This window comes from Gymnoscopelus microlampas (assembly GCF_963454915.1).
Source record: "Gymnoscopelus microlampas genome assembly, chromosome: 8".
NCBI lineage: Eukaryota > Metazoa > Chordata > Actinopteri > Myctophiformes > Myctophidae > Gymnoscopelus > Gymnoscopelus microlampas.
This window is the reverse complement of record NC_139945.1, coordinates 47131516-47154192: the sequence shown is the minus strand read 5'-3', so window position 1 is coordinate 47154192 and position 22677 is coordinate 47131516. Positions and strand designations below refer to the sequence as shown.

Here is a 22677-nt window from a genome sequence, read left to right as displayed (position 1 = left end):
GCCGCGGATTGACCAATCAGCCTCTAGGTTTCATAGGCCAGGACAGCAGTTTGGGATATTAGACTAGCACCGTTACCGTTGTCTTTAGGGTTGCCATGTCCACTTATTATAAGCGACTTTGGGCTTGTTTTTCCGTAAAGTCGCTTATAAATATCGTTGAGTTGCGCTGTTGCGGGTTTTTTTTGGCTTGTTTCTAAAGTGTAGTTGCTTATTTGGGCTCGTTTAAAAAAATAGATAATATTTTAACCAGTGGTTTTCAAATATTGTCAAGGGCGGACTCCCAAATTAATATGTATTTGTAAACCCCCATCTGAATCTTTTTATTCCAGGGACCCCCATATGATATTTGTGTTGTTAAAATGTTTGGAAAATATTGCACATAAATAGCAGATCTACAAGCTCACAACGCGTCGCAACGTGGCGCGTTGTGAGCTTGTAGATCGGCTGTTTTCAAAAAGCCAACTTATATGTTTAGAGGGCGAAGGGCCCGCTTCTTTTCGGCTTGTTTTCATAGACCCGGTTGCTTGTTTCTCTCCCACAATCTGGCAACACTGGTTCTCTCTTTTACTATCTCTGCTCAACAATCGCGCCAGCCCCCCCTTCCTCAAGTGGTCTAGTGTGTGCGCGCGTACCGCGTAGCGTGTATGCGTATGTGTGTGTATACACAGACATTACGGTGGGACCGATCCCCAGAAGGCTCGTATAGTCCTGGTGATGTACCGACAACAGTGGTGGACGTGTCGGAACGGTTAGGTGACCAGCAGCGACATCAACTCGGCGGATCCGCGACATTAGGTGGGTGTTTTTTCGTGAAGCGGTTTGTGTGTGTGTGTGTATGTGGGTTCATGCAATGTCCCTCTTCCTGCGACAGTGTAACAGATTTTAGGGAGGTGTGGGTATGAATAATCGCAGACCGTATAGTTAGTATTAGTAACGTTACGAGATAGCCTTGGATCAAGACTTATCATGGATGTATTTTTATCGAGTCTGACTTTTACTTTCGTATGAAATTAATGAAAATGTAAAAACCGATCAAATACATCTATGATAGTCTTGATCCATTCCAAGGCTAGTTACGAGGTTGTTGGTCTTGGTCTCACAACGTTACTATACGATCCAATGTGCTATTGATGTTTACATATTAATTAATGTTATGGCATGTGGCATCGTGGAATGATGGTATAGGAAAGGTTGATCTGGGCTCAGGTGATGATGGCAACCGGTTTCTGTCCCCATATCATAACTATACATTAGCCCTGAAACATGACTGTCATATATACAAGCGTCATGTGAACCATGGCTAAACTATACATGTCAGACTGCGCGTGTGACCGATCGATGTGTGTTGTGTTAAAAAATAAAATAAGAAATTTCCGCTTGTCAACAACACACTCGCGTTTTTTTTCTCCTTCTAATGTATGTATTGTAGGCCTAATTTTATGCAGTTAGAAGAAATGTCTCGACTTCATCCAGTTGTAGCCTACTAGCCTACTCCTTGTGTAGTGTATGTGTGGGGTGGGGAAGGGGGTCTTCTAGGGTAGTGTTTCCTAAACACTGTGTCGGGACCCATTTGTGGGTTGCAGGTCCTTTTTTGTGGGTCACGATCAAATAAATATCCCTTTATTTTTGTCTCCTATACATTTTGTTTTAATTATTAGTATTTCAAAAACATTATATATATATATATATATATATATATATATATATATATATATATATATTCAATTGGAAACATTTTTTTGAAAATAATGTAATAAATAAAACAAATGTATTGTAACGTTTTGCGACCTGAGCTGGAGACGAACCCTGGCCTCCAGCTCAGCAGACCGGCCGGCAGGTAACAAGCAACGTCGAGAGAGAGAGCTCCCTTGACCCATTAAGACCTGAAGCCGATTCTACATGTCTCCTAAGTATTCTCAAAACGTATGTTTCTATATCAGTGGTGCTCAAACTTTTTCATGTCAAGGACCCCCAAAATAATGTATTTAGCTGTGGACCCCCATCTTAAAAAAAATGTTCCAGGGACCCCCAGAAGCAAAGATTTGAGTTAAAAATGTTCGCTTTAAAAATTATATATTCAAAGGTTTGCCTGATTTTCATGATTTTTCAAAAATAGCAGATCTACAAGCTCATAGCGCGGCACTCTGTGGCGCGCTATGAGCTTGTATATCTGGTATTTTTGAATAGCCCAAGTGTAAAACAATACTTTTTAGCTCAAATCTAAAAATGACACAGATGCGTTCCAGGTCTTAAAGGGTTAAAGGAGCAAGTTACGGCCAGGTTTTTTGTGGGGTCACTACACTAGCCCCTCCTTTCAGAAGTGTGCCCTCGAGACTTCACTCTTGACTCCCTTACGTCCCTCACGCAAGGGCACGCTCCACCGTCCTCATCCCACTTCTGACACCAATGTAACGTTTCGCAACCCGAGCTGGACACGAACGCCGGCCTCCAGCTTGGCAGACCGGCAGGTAACGCCAAGAGAGCGAGTTCCCTCGTAGGAGCAAGTTATGTCTGGGTGTTTTGCGGGGTCGACTCGCTACAATATAATAAAAATCTAAGAAATTCCATAAATTGGAAAACAAATGTTTAAGAAGTAGTGGAAATAGCTGATCTACAAGCTCCTAAGGCGTCGCATGTTAGGAGCTTGTAGATCTGCTATTTTCACTAGTTTGGGTCCTGGGGAGACAAATTTCTCCTTTGGGTCTCGAGCTAAAAAGTTTGGGAACCACTGGTCTAGGCAGGGCCAGGGGGTCTGTTACCCTACCAGATAGCAGTTATTTTGTTGGAACTAAAATGAGCCAATAACGCCTTCACACTGTTCCCATTATCTCTATTGGTTCTGCTATCTTTCATCGACTCTTTCAGCTTCATCTGAGGCTGGAGGTTTCACATCAGCACTGCGTTGATTGTCTTATGTGTCCATGATGCGTCTGTCTGACAGTTTTATGCCGCAATAACAAGAAGAAATGTTGTAGAGATACTTGGCTGTTCCATCAAAGAAATGCTCTTCTCTTCTCTGTGCTCTTCAAAGGGAAGCTGCAGGGCCCGCCAGAGTAGTAGGCCTCCTACGACTGCATTGAGAAACTCGCTATAAAAAGGACAGAGCTGTCAGAGAAGTGCTATGAATACTGTTCACAACGGCTGGCAGTGTGAGCAGACCGGTGGCAGTCAGTGACTTGGTTCCCAAACACACATCTGCTGCTCTGTGCACTGCAGGTGGTCTCTACAAAAACACAAGTCCAGTTTAATTCAGATATTTCTCTCTCTCTCAGCTAGACACCAGCGGGTCTCTCTCTCTCTCTTTCAGCTAGACACTAGTGTCTCTCTATCTATCTCTCTCTCTCAGCTAGACACTAGTGGGTCTCTCTCTCTCTCTTTCTCTCTTTCTCTTTCTCTCTCAGATAGACACTAGTGGGTCTCTCTCTCAGCTAGACACCAGTGGGTTAGTTATCTTCACAGCTGCAGGGGCTGAGGCTGAGCTGAGGCGGTTAGTCTCTGGCACTGTCGACCTCATTTCCTGGTCTGAAAAAACACCCGCTGCTGCATCACAATTATTATATTCAGCTGTCCTCCTGCTGAGCTCAAGCAGTTCGTTCTCTTGCACATCATGGCCAGTTATAAAAGTGGAACCCCAAGTGTGGTCTGCTGGAAGTCATTGTTCTGGGGCAGCAGTGGCTCAGGAGGTAGAGTGGCCGGTTCGATCCCCGGCTCCTCATGGCTTTGAAGTGTCCTTAAGCAACATGCTTAACCGACTAACAGCTCTCAATAAGCACTGAGCCTGGTTTGTATGGTGGTAGCCCACCATCCGTGTGTAAAGGGGGAATGTAACTAACATTAAAGCACTTTTGGATAAAGACACTATATATGCAGACTATTTCCCTTTCCTGGCATCTGTTATGTATCCAATCTGGCTCAGAAGGAATGTTGATCGAGGCCTGGGGCCAGCTTCCTCTTGATGGTCTGGTCTTAGGCTATTCATATTGACCTGGTATATTTAAAAAAAAAACTTCTATTCATGGCCCTCCACACTTGTACAGTTTGGGATAGAGTTGATAATCACAAGGACAGGTCACATCCTACAATGATATCGGTACACAGTGAATTGGTTTCCACTGTGCACAAACTCTCACAACACATAGTTACAATGTGTTTTATACAAGTCTAAACATACATATACACATACACACTGGGGCGCTAGGTTGTGGTACGTTACGATAAAGTACACTGAAAAGACTGGGACTTACCTCAGATGAGGAATGAAATGCTGCCAGTATGGAATATGTCTTGCTCATTGTTTTAGAGTAGACGGTGGTGTTCAATGATGTGCCATGGACGGCCAAGAATGTACAGGCTTTGATTCCAATAAAACAAGTTGATGTCACTAATTAGTATGTAGTAACAAACTTTTTGTTGTTTTGACAGTTACAGTGGAGAGAGACAGGAAGCATGGAGAGAGAGTAGGGGAGTGACATGCAGCACCTTTGCTGCATGTCACATTTATCTGTCTGGGAATCGAAAAGCTGACTCACAGTCAGGCAGACCCATGTGGTATGTGCCCTAGCCACTTGGCTATCTGGTCCCATGTACAGGGATTCCGCCAGACCAGTTCAGTCTAGGCACACCACTGAATTGGTCAGCACAGAGACTAAATGTCAGTAAATGTTTCAAATAAAAGCATAATTCACTGTAATATGCTTTTCTTTTTTAAAGAATATATTCGTTTTCACTGTTGCCAAAAAATATGAAATAAGTGCAAACCCATACTCATATTATTATAATTATAATAATAATAATAATACAAAAATATATTTATTATGTCGCCATTGAGATATTTGGCATAACTATTGGGTATGAAATTGTGTTCATATTGTTCAGCCCCTATGTGCGCAGGCACACCCGTCCAGTAGCACCTAGACTATGATTTCTTCCTACAGGAAACCCTGCTGTAGCAACATTCTTATCTTGAAAACATGAAAGTCATTTGTACTTGATGACGTCTTGTGTCATATTATTCTAGTATGGACTCGCAGTGTTCTTTTTCTTTAGTTGTTTGTCACCATCACCTGAGACAAAGTGTTCTGGGAGTTACCCCGGGGGGTGGGGTGGGCTGCAGACGGAAGCTCTGAAAAATTATAATGCTCTGTATAAATGAGACTTGTGGCAGCAGTCTGGTTTGTTGTCTGACTCAAAAGATCGAAGAAAACGAAACGTGTGTGTGTGTGTGTGTGTGTGTGTGTGTGTGTGTGTGTGTGTGTGTGTGTGTGTGTGTGTGTGTGTGTGTGTGTGTGTGTGTGTGTGTGTGTGTGTGTGTGTGTGTGTGTGTGTGTGTGTGTATACAGACAGACAGACAGACAGACAGACAGACAGACAGACAGGTGTATACCGGTAGTATATTACAGTGTATATATTGAGGATGCCTTAAATAAACATGTTCTGCTGTGTTTAAACATACATGTCCAGTGTTTTGGTGCCTAGAAGACAAATCCTGACAACAACGTCAGTATATTTGTATATTATATTTTAGTCTCAGTCTTACTCTCTTCCTCCTTTATTCCTCACTTGAAGGCTTCCTGTTGTTGTTGTTTAAGTAAAGGGGACAGTGGGCAACTGTAGTTAAAAGCTTGTGTTTTTAATGTTTTTTTGGGGGGGGGTCTGCTGGTATGTTCAGCCAAGAGTAGAAGTCCATGGTTTGGAATCTTGAATCTTGGATGAGGCCAGGTGTGTCCCCTGCTATGACCGCTGTCTGACAGCTTCTCAGCCGATGCGGCGGTGGCATGCAGGCCGGCGCCGCTACGGTATCTCATTTGGAAATGATGATGATGATTAATAAGGCTTGATGTGCGGTAGCTGGGTGTGGGGAGAGGACGAAGGCAGAACGAAGCCCCCGCCATTCATCAGGAGATGCTAATGGAGAGACACCTGGGTCATTGCTGGTGTGCCCGTGGTTTAGGAGCTGTGTGATTGAAATGCCTGCTATGATTAATGTCGGCCCACTCCGGTTATATCGTTTTTCTTTTATTCTAGGAGCTCAGGGCCAAACAGCATTTCCCAGAGTCGGGATAACAGCTTAACTTTTTTTGGACTTGTGTTGATGTTCGTGAAAGTTGTCTTTACTGATGCAAGGCCTATTTTCCAATTGGTGTCCCCTTTGACATGGATGCACTTGGTTGCTTAGTTGCGGGTGAGAGGAAACTTCTCATCAGAGGCAGCACTTCTGAGGCAAATGGAGCTAATGGTTTTTCGGTAGTGCTGACCTTTCAGTTGAGCAAGCGAGCTGTTGCTTCCATTTAAAATGGAAATGGTTGTAACGTGATATCCCAATACAGAATGAGTGTGTCCCCTGAGGAAGAAGGGCCAAGATGACACATTCTCTAACGTTTTAAGTCTTAGCTTGGGCCATTTACAGCTTCTACTGAGCCTCAAAATGTGTATTTTGTCAGATGTTGGAGAGGGGGGAAGTCCAGACAAGATCAGTCTTATGTAGGCCTAATGGTTCTGAGCAGGCTAATCCATAGCCATTAGTGCTAGCTAGATACTGACCCCACATGATAAAGCAGCTCACCCCTGCTATTGAGTTTTTCTGCACTTTTCATCCTCTGCTTCTCACATCTGTGTCTGGTGTGAAAAGAGCCAGCTATTCTGTTTTATTAAAGTGATGTTGACCTTTGGCAGAACCCTGGGTTGTATAGCTACCTGGCCACGATATACAGTAAGACCAAATATTGTTGATCGTCTTTATCAGTTGCTCCTCTGCTCTGTGGGAATTTCACTCTCTCCATTCACTTGAATCAGGTCTCATGCTTATAAACAAATGTGAACAAAGCTGGATTCTGCCAATGTATAAAATAAAAATGAAGTGCCTGTTAAGTGCCTGTTCATGTTCTATTCATCCTCATTGGTATCCTCTGCTGTGGATACTGCTTTGACAACACTAATGTCACAGAATCCGACAGATGATGCGTCAGTTTTCAGTGTAATACCAGATCTTTTTCCAAATTCATCCGCTTTGTTCACATTTGTTCCTACATGTCTGTTCGAGACCTGTTTCATCATACAATGAAAGTGAATGGAGAGAGATACTCACAGATAGAGCACAGGTAGGGATGTCCCGATCACGTGATCGGGGATCGGGGCCGATCACGTCATTTTCAAAAGATCGGAATCGGCAAAAAAAGATCGGGGATCGGGAATAAAAAATAAATTAAAAAATATTCATATTTTTTTAAAATATTTTATTAATAAAATATTTGTATTATTGTATTTAACGTTCTTAAAGTCATCATTAACAGCGTCATATGGAGAAGTGTTCTCCCTCGGTAAAACACCTCGTAATGAGAAGTCTCTCTCGTCTCTGTCTGTAAACGTGTTGTATCTGCAGGCTGAGCTCTCCAGCCCTCCCCTCTCCACGCGCGCGCGCACACACACACACGCACACGCACACGCACACAGGAGGCGTAGCGCTGGTCGTCAACGTTTTAAAACATCTTGGATAGACCACTGGAATAATAACTGATCATCTTACATCTCAAATAGTCTACTAGCTCCAATCGGAACCTCACCCTCCGCTGTATAGCTCCGAGATGAGGTTCCATATCGTTCTCTGCCGTTCGGCTGAAAAATGTCCGCACATTTGCCACTTTACATGTTTCTTACCCCTTTCTGCACATCGTATCCAAAAAGTAAAGGTATTCTGAAATGATCACAGATGTTTGAAATTTTAACTCACCATAAAATCTAACAAACGAGTTGAAAAAAGCACTTTATTCGCCTCTCTCCTCCGCCGGTTACATGTTTTTAAGACATTGCGCAAGAGTTGCGCCCATAGAGATAACATTACTGATTCCCCTACTGGTCAAATGTTGAATTGCATCTTCTAATGCATAATATTATTGAACCGGCTGAGGAGAGAGGCGAATAAAGTGCTTTTTTCAACTCGTTTGTTAGATTTTATGGTGAGTTAAAATTTCAAACATCTGTGATCATTTCAGAATACTTTCACTTTTTGGATCGGATGTGCAGAAAGGGGTAAGAAACATGTAAAGTGGCAAATGTGCGGACATTTTTCAGCCGAACGGCAGAGAACGATATAGGACCTCATCTCGGAGCTACATAGCGGAGGGAGAGGTACTATATGGGGCTAATAGTCTACTACTAACCTTTGTTGCTGTTGTCATTTCAAATTGACCAGCCAAACTAAAATCCACCATTTTAGAGAGTTGCTCCAACTTCCTTGGATTAGATAATAGTGATCAGATGCGATGCGTTTTCAACACAAATGCGCATGATGGCTCGTTGAGGCTATATGCGCATTTGACCACATAGCAATCAACATCACTAATTAATGTCAGCTGTGTGTGTGTGTGTGTGTGTGTGTGTGTGTGTGTGTGTGTGTGTGTGTGTGTGTGTGTGTGTGTGTGTGTGTGTGTGTGTGTGTGTGTGTGTGTGTGTGTGTGTGTGTGTGTGTGTGTGTGTGTGTGTTTAATGTCCAACTGAATGTTTTCTGTAGTGTAGATCAGGGGTCTTCAACGTTTTCAGGCCAAGGACCCCCTAGCTGAGAGAGAGATGAAGCAGGGAACCCCTACTCTATATTGTATATAATTGTGTTTCAGATAAGCTTTTGCTGCTTTTTTTTCCCTCTACACACCTACTGTATAACTCTTTGCCAAAAATAGCCGATCTACAAGCTCACAATGCCTCGCAGCGCGAGGCGTTGTGAGCTTGTAGATCTGCTATTTTTGGCTAAAGTTCTCCTCAGAAAAGCGATGCTAGGGTTCAAGTGGTTAATGTAAAAACAAATAATCATATCACACAAAGATTTGGGGGACCCCCTGTAGTAACTCTGAGGACCCCCCCAGACCCCCTGTTGAAGACCCCTGGTGTAGATATCAAGTAATTCCCTGTAGAGCAGGGGTCTTCAACAGGGGGTCGGGGACCCCTGGGGGGTTCTCAGAGTTACTACAGGGGGGTCTCCAAATCTTTGCGTGATAGGACCTTTTTATTTTATTTACATTAACCACATGAAACCTAATATCCCTATATTCTGAGGGGAACTTTAGAAGAGGTAGAGGGGAAAAGAGCAGACCAAGTACAGAGCCTAGGCTCAACTTTACTAAGTACTGAGAGTTTGACATGTCTGATAAATACACTGATGACAGTGCTGTTAAACAAGTCTATGGAGCTATCTATAAAATCTATGAAAAGGTTTAATCTGCAACACAAATGTTATACAATATGTATTGGGGGTCCCTGCTTCATCTCTCCCTTAGCTAAGGGGTCCTTGACCTAAAAAACCTTGGGGACCCCTGCTGTAGTAATCAGAGTAGACCCTCTCCCTCACGCTAAACTTAAATGACTTCTAAGTTCCACTTCTCCCCAAAATGACAACTTTATTTTCCATCCTGAATGACAAGTCTAATATTATTATTGTATTTTGGCTATGTGCGATAACTGCAAGCCAATGTTCAGAGATTCAGTATTTGTCTTCATTTCTTTAATTAACATTTATTTTGTTGGCAATAATTCAACTGTCAGCCAGTGTTTTGAGACATATTGTCTTTTATTGCTACAAAATAAATGATAAAAATAAATTCTACATGCATAAATTATAATATATATTTTTTTTAATGAAAAGATCGGATCGGGAAAGATCGGGATCGGCAAATACTCAAAATCAAAAGATCGGGATCGGATCGGGAGCAAAAAAACGTGATCGGGACATCCCTAAGCACAGGAGGAACAGATCTATATAGAGCAGGGGTCTTCAACGTTTTTTCACGCCACGGACCCCTTAGCTGAGAGAGAGATGAACCAGGGAGGCATTGTGAGCTTGTAGATCTGCTATTTTTGGCTAATGTGCAGAATAGGGATGCTATGGGGTTGAAGTGGTTAATGTAAAAAAACTAAAAACAAGTTTCTATCACACAAAGATTTGGCGGACCCCCTAGGGGTCCCGGACCCCCTGTTGAAGACCTCTGATTATAGAGCACAGGAGCACAGATCGACTGATAATTGACAGCATTTGGACTTGCAGTATATCATAGCCAGGGAGCTATAATACAACACATTCTTGAAACAACAAGAATTCAACAAAACCTGACATGGTGAAAAAAAACATCAGAAATCCAATGCATTGTTTGTCTGCTGAGGTTTATTCTTTGTGTAAACATTTAGTGGATCAGGGTCTCTTCTTGTCCTGAGTTATACCATACACAGTAAAATTATCAATGTTAATTTATCCGTTTGTAACTCTGAGGGTGTAAAAATGTAACACTCATTTTACAGTATAGACCTTTTGGCTATAATGCCACACAATCCAGTCTGTCAACCAGACTAGCTCACTACATGCCGTAAACATTTTGATGTGTGTATAAGCAAATGAAAGCCCACTGGGAACGCCAGGCTGACCCTATGTTTGTGCAAATAAAGGTGGAGCACTCTGACTCTGCCTATTTTTGCTCTTTTCTCCTGTGTGCTCGTCCTGTAATCTCTACCGATGCAGCCTGGAGGCAGGGGCACAACCCGTTTAAGATTCAGAAATTCACACATTACACTGTAAAATCTGCAGTGTTAATTTAACTGATAAGAGTGTCAAAATGTATTAAAATGGAACATTTTATAAAAATAGACATTGTTTGACACACAGAGACACTCCATCTTTACACTCATTAATATGCACTGATAACTTTGCCACTGGTTTCATCTGGTTTCATCTTTGCATCGCTCAGCCTCCAACTGTGATGATTCCTCATCGGGGAAGATAAGTGAAGTGTCAGTTGTTTTCTCTTTGTGTGTTGTTGGGTTGGGGCCTGCCTGGCTTGAGTCCTTGGCCTTTGTTCACAGCGTGGAGCATACCCCATGTGTGGGTGCAAAGGTCATGTCCAGGTTAACCGTCACTGTTCAGCTGATTGAACCAGCTGTCACACAAGGGAAGGTTCTTGACAGAGCACAGGTCTGAAACGGTTCTTCACCAGAGACTACTAGAGTACTCTGTCTGTTTGTGTGTGTGTGTAGGTGGTCGGTTAGAAAGGGTTCATTAGAGAAAAGACCTAAACGTGAAACTGCTTGTACTTTCAATAACACTGATTAGTGATTAACCACTTTCAAAATGTTAAAAGTAAAAAATAAATACGATTCTAAAATCAAAATGGTGAAAATAGCACATTTACGAGTTCACAACATTCCACTATGCGACACGTTGTGATGTAGATCAGCTATTGACACCATCATACGACAAAGTGTAGAACCCCTCCTGTTACCGTCGTTTTTAGAACACACTAGTGATGATTTAGCCATTAATCACTGGGGAGCAGAGCACTTCATACAAACACATGTCTGACCTTGCTTGTACTCACACAAACTGCAAAGGAATGAGTTGGTGAGATAAAAACAAATCCCTTCAAACTCTACCCCTCCCCTTTTTCCTGTTCACTAATGCAAAACCCTTTACGTCTTTTCCATCAGGGCCTTGCACAGTGTAGAGCCCTCCTGTGTTATTAAGTGTTGATGTGGTCTGATTTCAGCACTGTCCCGTGGAGACTACCCTAACACCCCCCCCCCCCCCAACAGATCAATGGAAAATTATCCTGTGAGGAGGAGACAGTATCAGTAACAGGAGTGAAGAGCCTCATTTAATTTAACACTAACATATTCTTTATTTCAACCCCAATGAAAGGTGTAACGTGAGACCTCACCAAGGCTTAACCACAGTTGTAATTCAGGCTGTCGACTCTGATGCCATCGGAATGCCTCACCACTGAATTTCCTACTCCCAGTTCCCCAGCCATTGTGTATTTTTCCATATTCCTCTTCTCTGTGATGGCAGGACCTAGGAGAAGCTAACAGTGCTGAATGAAACAAGCTGTTAGAAAATAATTACTTGACTTTTGTTATTTAAGCACAGTTATGGCAACCGTGGGTCGCACTCTCTCTCTCTCTCTCTCTCGTGTGAATTACATGAGTGGGTGAGATGACATGAAAAACTAAATCCATGTTCGACAAAACACTGTCAATGTATTGCTATTGGCTACAATACGTGACCGCTACCATTTTATTAATTTCCCAATAATCTGGAGGAGGAGGCATTCATTCTAAAAGAATCAAACTTAATCACCACAGATTAATGTTGCATGGCATCTTCAACGTGTGTGTGTGTGTGTGTGTGGTGGTCAATATTAATGTTATATTATCATTAACATCTTAGTGTTTTTCCAATTATTTGGGGGCCCACTTGCAATATCCTCATGGCCGACCAGCGGGCCCCGGCCCACAGGTTGGGAATCTCTGTTCTAAACATAGCCTCCTTAGTATCTCTGTGACGACCTTGAGAAGCTTGCGACATGCCGCCCTCCCATCTCTCTCTCTTTCTTTCTCTCGCTCTCTCTCTCTTATCACACATCCTCTGACTTCCTTGGATGCTGCTCTGTAATAAGGTCTTCTCTAATCTTCTCTAGGAGCCAAGTGTGTAATTAAAGCTCTAAAACCCTGAACAAGGTAGTAGTGAGCAAGAGATTTGGTCAGCATATTGGTTCGTCCCAGGCTCATTGCCCCCGGGAAGAAACAGTTGTTTTAAGGGCAAGACCACTTTGGTAGAGGTTTGGGTTGTGTAGTTACCTTGCCATGATGTAACTCCAAATGTGGGCAAGAAATCAAAAATAATTGCTCCATTGATTAGAAATTGATAATTCAAAATATGCTCCTCATTGACTTACATTATACGGTAAAACTGCTCTCAAAGTCACTCTTTTAGCACAAAAACGAACGCAAACAAAGTTGATTCAGACAATATAGAACATCACCAAACCCAGTACTGTTTTTCTTTTAAATCAAAATGTCAACTTCCTGTTGATTTTGCCATTTTTAATAAGTAGAAAACCCGGACTGGGTCGGCGGATCCGGATCCAGATCTTCAAATAGTAAAATCAACAGGAAGTTGACATTTTTATTAAAAAAACAAACAGTACTGGGTTTGATGATGCTCTATATTGTCTGAATCAGCTATGTTTGGGTTCATTTATGTGCTAAAAGAGTGACTTTGAGAGCTGTTTTACCGTACAATGTAAGTCAATGAGGAGCATATTTTGAATTATCAATTTCTAATCAATGGAGCAATTATTTTTGATTTCTTGCCCACCTTTGGAGTTACATCATGGCAAGGTTACTACACAACCCAAACCTCTACCAAAGTGGTCTTACCCTTTAAATATGCTGCAACCTTCTTGAGGTGTGTGTTTAACAAGGACTCTGCACCGTAACTATGTACTTGTATCCTCTATATTGTGCAGTAAACTAAACTAAACTAGTAGAGAGTGAGTCAGTGAGAATCCTTTTCATTTACATAAGATCCAAGTTTGTGGTCCTGCTTCACGTTTTGGCATGGCAGAGTGTTTGTTTCCTCTGCACGCTTCCCAACACTGTTGTTATGAAAGGTGAGCTTGTATCTGGCATCATCGTGTGTGTGTGTGTGTGTGTGTGTGTGTGTGTGTGTGTGTGTGTGTGTGTGTGTGTGTGTGTGTGTGTGTGTGTGTGTGTGTGTGTGTGTGTGTGTGTGTGTGTGTGTGTGTGTGTGTGTGTGTGTGTGTGTGTGTGTGTGTGTGTGTGTGTGTGTGTGTGTGTGTGTGTCATGCAGTGCCTGCTCAAGCACTCCTTTGTGTGTGTGCGCAGTAAAGCAGTCCATTGCCAGGGTTCCTGGCTGAGTTGACGTCAAGCAACAACAACGTCAGTCATTCAAACAAACATCAGAGGCTGTAGGGAGGCGGAACATCATGATCACCTCACCATGACCCGTTGATGATGTCATACTCCTTTTGTTCCCACACAGCACATAACAGGTTCCCTGTTGCTGTTATCACGTACACAGTTACATTTTCAAAGCTCACAAACATGTTCCACTGCCTAGATTAAATCAAACCTAATTAAACTATACCAACTAAGAGGCCAATACCTGGGTAAATGTGATTATGTTGCTTCATTTGACAGTACACAACAGTTTAGAAAGAATATCGTCGCTGTTGGGCAGAAACCTTGTATCTCCCTAATTCAACTTGCTTTCTTCTTCCGTTAATTAAGGCGCTAATTCGTCAAAAAACACCGTATCACACAAAAATAGCCAATCTACAAGCTCACAACGTGAAGCAATGAATTCGACGCGTTGTGAGCTTGTAGATCGGCCATTTGTTTCTACTTTTGAAAATGTTTTATAGTGAAAGTGGTGTCTGTGGGGTTTATGAATATTGAAACAACTGCATTGGATCCATCCACCTGTTCTTTTTTCCATTTCCTGAAAAGTCACCAATCACCATCTTGGACATACAAGGTTTACACCCGACAGCAACGATATGCCACAGAGGCAGTGAGCCTGGTTTGAACCCTGAACGGTGCAGTCAGGTCTGTGCATTTTTTTATGTGGAGCGCAGGCAAGCTGGTTGAGCTGCAGGCGGGGCCTGATTATGAGCTTAGGAATGTTTTTCTTTTTTTTGTGCATAGAGGCTAATGCAGATCAAAAGTCACAGTCACAGCCCTTTACTGTAGGCAGCCCATGAGTGAGGAAGAAGGGGTGGAGACGGGGGGGGGGGGCACATCCCAGTTTTTCTCTGCTAAAACTGTGGTGGGACGGACGCGCACACACACACACACACACACACACACACACACACACACACACACACACACACACACACACACACACACACACACACACACACACACACACACACACACACACACACACACACACACACACACACACACACACACACACACCAGTTTTTCTCTGCTAAAACTGGGGTGGGACACACACACACCTCAGTTTTTCTCTGCTAAAACTAAGAGTTGTTGGCACTTGGCAGCGGCTTGCATGAGTGCAGCATGATGAGGACTCCAGCTGTGTGTTGCCCTGCTGTGACTCCATCATCCGTCTTCTCCTTCACCCTTCTTCAACCCCACCTCACGCATGCACACACACACCCACGCACGCACGCACGCATTGACGCATTGACACTCCCCTAACCCGACCATGTGTTCAGCAGGGTGACTGACCAGGTCAAGAGAAAGTTGTCCCAGCACAAACCTCCCAACAAACAGGCCTCTACTGAGCCAGCAGCCGCTGGTTCCCCAGCAGGATGCAACAGCAGCAGAGAGACCCTCAGCCAAGTGTTGTGGAGGCTTTTATTTGCGGTGTGTGTATGATGTGTGTTGTACACCGCCTGCGCTTTCACCAGACGTTTGTATGCTCGCCCATGGCCAAATTAGAGGCTGAAAGACTTAAGGGCTCATTCCTGTCACAGATAAGCAATGTGCCGTCAGGATGGTTGAGAAATAGAGCTCCGCCTGGATAAATGAACTTCTAGGAGCTGCTGCTGCACTTGTTGCACATTGGATTTCTTTGCGTCTTCAGGGATTCTTACACTCTGCTTATCATCCAGTGAGCCGAGTGTCTCACATTAGTTTTTGAATCCCCCTCAGGGGTAGAGTTCATTCAAGTGGTCTGGACTGGGTTGACTCCCTGACCATAATTGAGCCTGTAGAGGTTTTACAACAACTCCACGATGCAAGGCGTTTTTTTCTTCTCTGCTGCAGGGCTGCAAAGTCTGGTTGGCTTGAGATCAAAAGGCCAGTCCGATAGGAGGGAATGTGCTGATTACTTGGTTTATCTGACTCCTCTCTCTCTGTAGATTTGCGTGTGTGTACTATAATACTGTAGCAGCAGAGTGGCATGGCATTTATCAACATAGAACTGCTTAAAAATCTTTTGTCATGTCAGTTACTTTTTGCTTTTAACTTTGCAGGAGAAAGAAAGGACATGAATGTTGCAAGTTATTATACATTATTGCTAAATGCGTATCTCTGTTTTGTGTTATCCTTCAGGCCCCATGGAGCAGGAAACCCGGCAACCGCTGTGCACCAGGGAACTCAATCCCCGCCAGGTCCCCAGCAGCCTACCTTGAAGGAAGTTATTCTCCATTGCTCCCCCATCACCCCCCTCCTCCACCCCCCCTCCTCCCCTTAACTGCCCCTGGTACCCCTAGTACGTCTGCCTGCCCCACCTTCGGCCTGCACGATGATCGGGAAGTTGAAGCAGAACCTTCTGGTGGCTTGCCTGGTCATCAGTTCCATCACTGTGTTCTACCTAGGCCGTCATGCCATGGAGTGCCACCATCGCATAGAAGAGCGCAGCCACCCGGGCGGTGTGCTTCCACTGTCGGCACTCGGAGGCAGCATGCGGACCACCCTGCGGACAGGCCAGAACCTCAGCACCCCTTTCATTTACAACAAGGACATGCCGCTCATCTTCATTGGGGGTGTTCCCCGCAGCGGGACCACGCTGATGCGCGCCATGCTGGACGCCCACCCGGAGGTCCGCTGTGGCGAGGAGACACGCGTCATCCCGCGCATCCTGGCCATGAAACAGATGTGGAGCCGCTCGGGCAGGGAGAAGATGCGCCTGGATGAGGCCGGCGTGACGGACGAGGTTCTGGATGCCGCCATGCAGGCCTTCCTGTTGGAGATCATCGTCAAACACGGCGAGCCGGCCAACTTCCTCTGCAACAAGGACCCCTTCGCGCTCAAGTCACTGTCCTACCTGGCCAAGATATTCCCCAGTGCCAAGTTTGTGCTCATGATCCGTGACGGACGTGCCTCGGTCCACTCTATGATCTCCCGGAAGGTGACCATCGCTGGCTTCGACCTGGGCAGCTACCGGGATTGTCTGACCAAGTGGAATCGGGCCATAGAGACCATGTACACTCAGTGCCTGGAGGCAGCAGATAAGTGCCTGCCCATGCACTACGAACAGCTTGTCCTGCATCCCGAGAAGTGGATGAGGACGCTGCTGAACTTCCTTGACATTCCTTGGAACGATGCCGTGCTCCACCACGAAGAGCTTATCGGAAAAGCGGGAGGAGTATCTCTTTCCAAGTAAGTAATGCTGACAAATCCCAACCATGAAGTCCTGATATTATGTTTTTAAAGAAAGTCGGATAACTCACTAATAGATTGAGACCAATAATAGCTTGAGAACATTTTATTTATAAAATGTAAATTAGTGAAAAAGTGTGAATATTATATTTGATCTTGGCATTCAGGCTCTGCTATACATTTCTCCCTGCTCAGCACATTAGCAGACAGCCATTTAAGAGCAGGGAGATATATATCTATAACAAACCCCCCAGGGGAAACGGAACTGCTAGGGGAAGCAGAGCCTGCTGGGGTGGTGGTGGGAGCAGACAAAGCACATACAACATCAGTGGCAACACTGACAACAGGAGGAAGTGCAATGAATCAGGTGTGCTTAAGTAGACCGCCAATTGATCAGCTGCTTGACACGTCACATACAGTACATCTCCCACATACTGTAGAGCTGCACATGACTGTAAACCTCTCGAGTGTACGCATCTGCCTGAACTAGCTCGCAGGCTACACATCATTTTTATGAGTAAAAACACTGTTTCCCGATGCAGATAGTTAGTTGCTAAGTCAAGTGACAAGGAAAAAAGTTTCTCCCCAGAACAGATTTCACATAATTTCTTAATCCCAGAAAGTTAAATCCTGTGACTGTGAAAAATTCAGGCATAGCTATTAGCTAGACATCAAATGTTACACAATCAAGAGACAAAACAAGCTCAGACAAACTATTCATACAGTTTAGATTTTTGAGAGAATCACTAGTGCATAGATTTTTCTCATTAAGCGATTATTTAATATCTTGATCCACCATCTTATAAATTAGTTTACACATATCAGAAAACAGCCCTGTAAACCAGGGGTCAGTGACCTCTGTGCCACTTTAAGACAAACCTTTATGCCATCAGTTGCAGCCTCTACTGAAAAGTGGGTACCTTAATGACGAGGACACGCCATGCATCACTGCGTCAAGCCCTGTCACATTGTTTGTTCACAGATCATTGTTTAGTGAAGGTTACCCTATGAACAGTGGTGAGCTGTGGATTTTTTAACTAAGGGTACTGTATTTTATGGCGTCGCGCGCGCGCACGTGCGCGCACATAGCCACTCAGCTCAGTGCTAGTTGAAATACTGTATTCAACATGTGATTATTAATGTAATCATATGTCTTATTATTTTGTTGTATTGTTGCATTGTTAATTTGTTGTTTTTATTTTTGTTTCAAATTAATTATTGTATTTTCCTTTTAATTTTATATAAAATCCCTTTACATAGGCTCACCCACACATAAGAAGGCCTACTTAAAATAATCAGACAACTTGTCTTTGTCTTGTCTCAGAGAACTGGGTCCTCTGCTAAGCGATCCTCCCCTTCACACCTTGCAGTGCAGAGATGTTGTCTGTCATTGTGAGAGGAATGTAACACATTCAATTCAAGTCCGTGTCTTTTCTCGAGTAGCCTAATGTTATGCAAAGCAGCCAGGTAGACGCTATTGAGAACGGCTCGCCACTGACGGCGCGAACCTTGAGAGGCTATTGTTTTTAAACTTTAAGGCGTTAAAGACCGCCGCTGACGGTGCGTGCACGCGCGCCCCCAGCTCCCACAGTGTCAGAACTAAGGGTACGCCGTACCCCCCCGTACCCCCTACAGCTCAACCCTGCCTATGAAACCATAGGCTGGTGGTCTTATAGTTTTTCTTTTTAAGCATAAATGGCACATGTACAAGCTCACAACGCATTGCAACTCAACGCGTTGTGAGCTTGTATATCTGCTATTCCCACTGTATAAAAGAAAATGAAAGTATAAAGTTATTAAATATGTCAGACATTTCTTTATTGGTCATATGGTCTCACAATTAATTGTGAGACCATTAATTGTAGTAAAGTCAAGTAAAGTTTCATGATCGTGACAGCCCTAGCCCTGCCATAAAAATCACCCCACGGTTTCATTCCCATTTACCGAGAACACACTAACACACCATGCGTCACTGGGCCTAGCAGTGTCATTCTGCTGATGTTCAGTGAAGGTTAACTTACCTGCCATTTTCCACACAAGAATGGAGGTTCCTTTGCCTTGGTTCTTGGAAGTCCTCTGCTGCCTTGAACGGTGATGAATGTATTCATGTTGACCCTGATAATGAGAACAGGCAATGACTCCTTTTCATGAGATACCACCTCTGCAACGCTGTGGCCTATATGCTAAATGGCTCATTGCTTTAGGTAATTGGGGTTGAGTTAATATTAGGTGTTTATTAGGAATTTTGGTCCGTACGACGCACACAAGATAAGCACGGCGAACGGGTCGAGTGATATCACATTCCCAGCGCTATACAAATGAGCCTGGGCTTGCCCACTTCTGCCTGGCTCGCAGCCGGGGTGCCTAGAGGGATGAGGAATGAAGAATACGCTGATGGCATGGGAGGGAAAAAATATGTAGCAGCACTTAAACAATTTACATGGTGACAGATCGAGCCGGGGGCGGTTTCAAACATGGTGGCCGCCTGGCCGGACACCTCGAAATATACACGAAACATACAATGCTTCTGTCATTACTCACGATTTAGGAATTAAATCCCAGTGCCACATGTGGTTGAGGAATGCACTCATTAGACTCCTGAGAGTAACACAACAAAATAAATCTAAATCACACTACACTACCCCCCCGTCCCCCCCCGTCCCTAGAAGAAGTTGTTGAGGAAACCAAGGGGTGCACCCCCATTTCTTCCCCTTCAAATCAACACCCCATGCTTCCCGCCACGTCGCGCTGAAGCCCACTCCACCTCCCCTGTATACATTTGGCTCAGATGTTGTTATTGTCGGCTCATGGCTTTTAATAAAAAGCTTACGAGCACCCATTGAGCACATTTCCCTTTTCAATCTGCTCCCTAAACTTCTATCACAAATGTCTCTTTTCTTTCTCTCCAAGTGAAAGTGCTGAGGAATTGACTTTTTCTGGTTATGTTAATTGGAGACATATTTCACCCCCCAATTTTTTTTTTCCTTTTCCTTTTCTCCTTTCGTTCCGTTATTCCTCCTTGTGTTGTGTCTTTTGACTCTCCTTAGAATATTCTCTGTGACTTCAGCAGAAGGACCTCTTTGCTCTGTTAAATGTCAAAAAGCAGAGAGATTTGTCTTTGTTCTAGACACGAGTTAACCACTTACAACTGTTGTATACATTATCGTACGACAAATAGCGAAAAATAGTAGATCTACTAGCTGAAGGCGTGTTGTGAGCTTGCAGATCTGCCAGATTTCTGCTATTTAAAAAATATTTCGGATTTTTTTGACAAAGTTGTGTCTTTTGGCTCTCTTTTGGCTCTCCTTAGAATGTTGTCTGTGAACTCTTTGTTCTGTTAAATGTCAAAAAGCACAGAGATTTGTCTTTGTTCTTGACATGAGTTAAAATGAGATGCTGATTGCTGAAGACATGAAGGGGTCACACAGCATGCTCTGTGAGCAGGAAAAACTAACAAACCAATCTCAGTCAGGACTTTTGAGAGTAGCCATTGTTGAACATTTTAAAACGATTGAGAAGAGCCTTAACTCTAAACGACAATACATAATACTGTATGTACTGAAATGACCTTAAAGTTGTCTCCATATATCCAAATATCGAGATGCTCATTCGACAGGTTGCTATTTGAACATAATTTCAATATTCGGATGCTTAATTTTTAGAGATGCACCAATTAGAATATTCTTGGCCAATTCTGATTAATTTGTTTTTTTTGTCTGAGTTGCCGATACTGACTTTTACTGATTCCGGTTGTCTTAAAAAAACAAAACAAAAATGTTTGTGTAATTTTGAATCCTTGATCGTTGCTGAAAAAGAAGAAAAAAAATTTGACCTATGACCTGGAAACCGATGCCTGGACCTGTTTCTGCTTCCACTGCAGATAAAGTCATGGGAATAGCTGGGGAAGAGGATCAGACAATGTATTAGGCACGGCAAGTCAGAGCCAGACACACTGCTGTATCTTGTAAACCTGTGTGATATCATATCACCCCTTACTGTATGGTCCTTGTGTTTGGAAATGAACTTAGTCCTCTAATCTGGTTGAGCAAGTTTCTCTGGTCACAACCGAGCTGATGTACTACTAAACTATATAAACGTACAGCTTCATGATTACCACACCACATATTACTCTACTCTTTTATAACTGGTTGTCAAATCTCATCTTAACATCTTCTGGAGACATGTACATCTACAAAACCTGGCATATTCAGCCACTATGTGCTGGTAATAATTAGTCATCAGTTGGCTGAGTTGACAACAGCTGCATCCAACATAATGATTCTTATTGCAAGCTGCATCATCGTACATTTATCAGTAGGCCTACGTAGTTTATAGACTTTATAACACCCAAAAGGAAAATAAAAGAATCCTTAATTATACAGTTTTTAATGCCTTTATTTACAGGAGCCTGACTTAATTTTTTATAATTTATTGAAGACAGAGGGGTGATGTTTAAGCATTGTCAATCCAGAATTTGTCATACCATTTATAAAACTGACATAGAGCCTACTCGGGGACCACACAAGTTGGGAACGCATGCCCCTGCTGATTATGCAAGACTCGCACCCGTTGTCAGAGTACTCGCTGTTAGACTACCCAGTGAGATACCCGTATCCACAGTAACAAACTGGCACCAGAGATTTGGTGCGTCCTCCACAGACCTGCGGCCAGACGGACACAGATGTCTGCAATTTATAGATCCATATACCTCCCATCTTGCAAATGTTGATTGCTAATTCCACCAACAGTCACATTCTTACCACAGAGATGCTGGGTTGAGAGTCTGATGAAGAGTAATTGGGGTAAATAATTGGCAATGATTGGTTCATTGCGTTAATGATATAAACAATAGGAAGTCGTCAGTAGAGCAGCCAACCAGTCTGCAGCTTCCACCACACAACGGGACATCACACAGCAACTCACTTCCTCATTAATTGAAGTTTAAAAAAAAAAAGTGTTTTATTTTTCGTGTGTGTGTGTGTGTGTGTGTGTGTGTGATGCTTTCCCCCCCCCCCGTTTCTCTCTACCTCATCTTTCATTCTTATCCCCTACTGTTTACGGTAGCTGTCTAGCTTTCTTGTCTGCTCTGTATCGACTGAGGCCATGATGCCAATAGTGTAATCACACTAATAAGCAGGATTACTGTCAGGGTATTTATGTGGAAAGAGGTGCTGCTTTTTTATCAGATTAATTGTTTACATGGTGCCTGAAATGTGCACAGGATTTTTTTTTTATATTCATAAATTCATCAAATATCAACAATATATATGACAGAATACCTATAGCAATAATTTCACAATATTTCCAAGGTTCAAGGTTTCTTTATTGTTTGTAGGGTTACTGTTTCACTCAGCTAGAACAGCCTACAGAATTCACTTTATCACGATATGATAACCAAAATCCGGACATTATCTAATCTCATCACACAATGTTTATATTATATTGATATATTGGGTCTATGTTGGTTTCTTGTTAATATGTTTTGTTATTTAGATTAGTTTTTTGATTTATCTCAAATTTTAAGAATGTTATTTATTTAGCATGTCGTTTAGACAGATGCTAGGTTTTGATGATTTTCTGGTATCCTAGTTTCTCTGAAGCACTAAATTGTTTTCTTCGCACTCTACTCATGTAACTATTTACCCTGTTGTTTGTTGATTAGGCTTCATGCCATTTACTCTGGATAAGAACATCTGCTAAATGCCTAAATTGCAATATCGCCCAGCTCTAACATAAATATAACTGGCATACTACTAATTTCATTTA

General features: G+C 43.1%; 1 protein-coding gene across 2 annotated transcripts in view; it reads left to right on the top strand.

Annotated features, from left to right (window-relative positions):
• The first annotated feature begins 587 nt into the window (after positions 1 to 587).
• Positions 588 to 22677, top strand: part of tpst1 (tyrosylprotein sulfotransferase 1) — a 51994-nt gene continuing 29904 nt past the window's right edge. For both annotated transcript variants that reach the window (XM_084064404.1, XM_084064403.1), the window contains exons 1-2: positions 588 to 795; positions 15862 to 16911. In XM_084064404.1, the coding sequence (XP_083920530.1) occupies positions 16055 to 16911 (857 nt within the window). In that variant the 5' untranslated portion in view covers positions 588 to 795; positions 15862 to 16054. The remainder of the gene's footprint in view (positions 796 to 15861; positions 16912 to 22677) is intronic.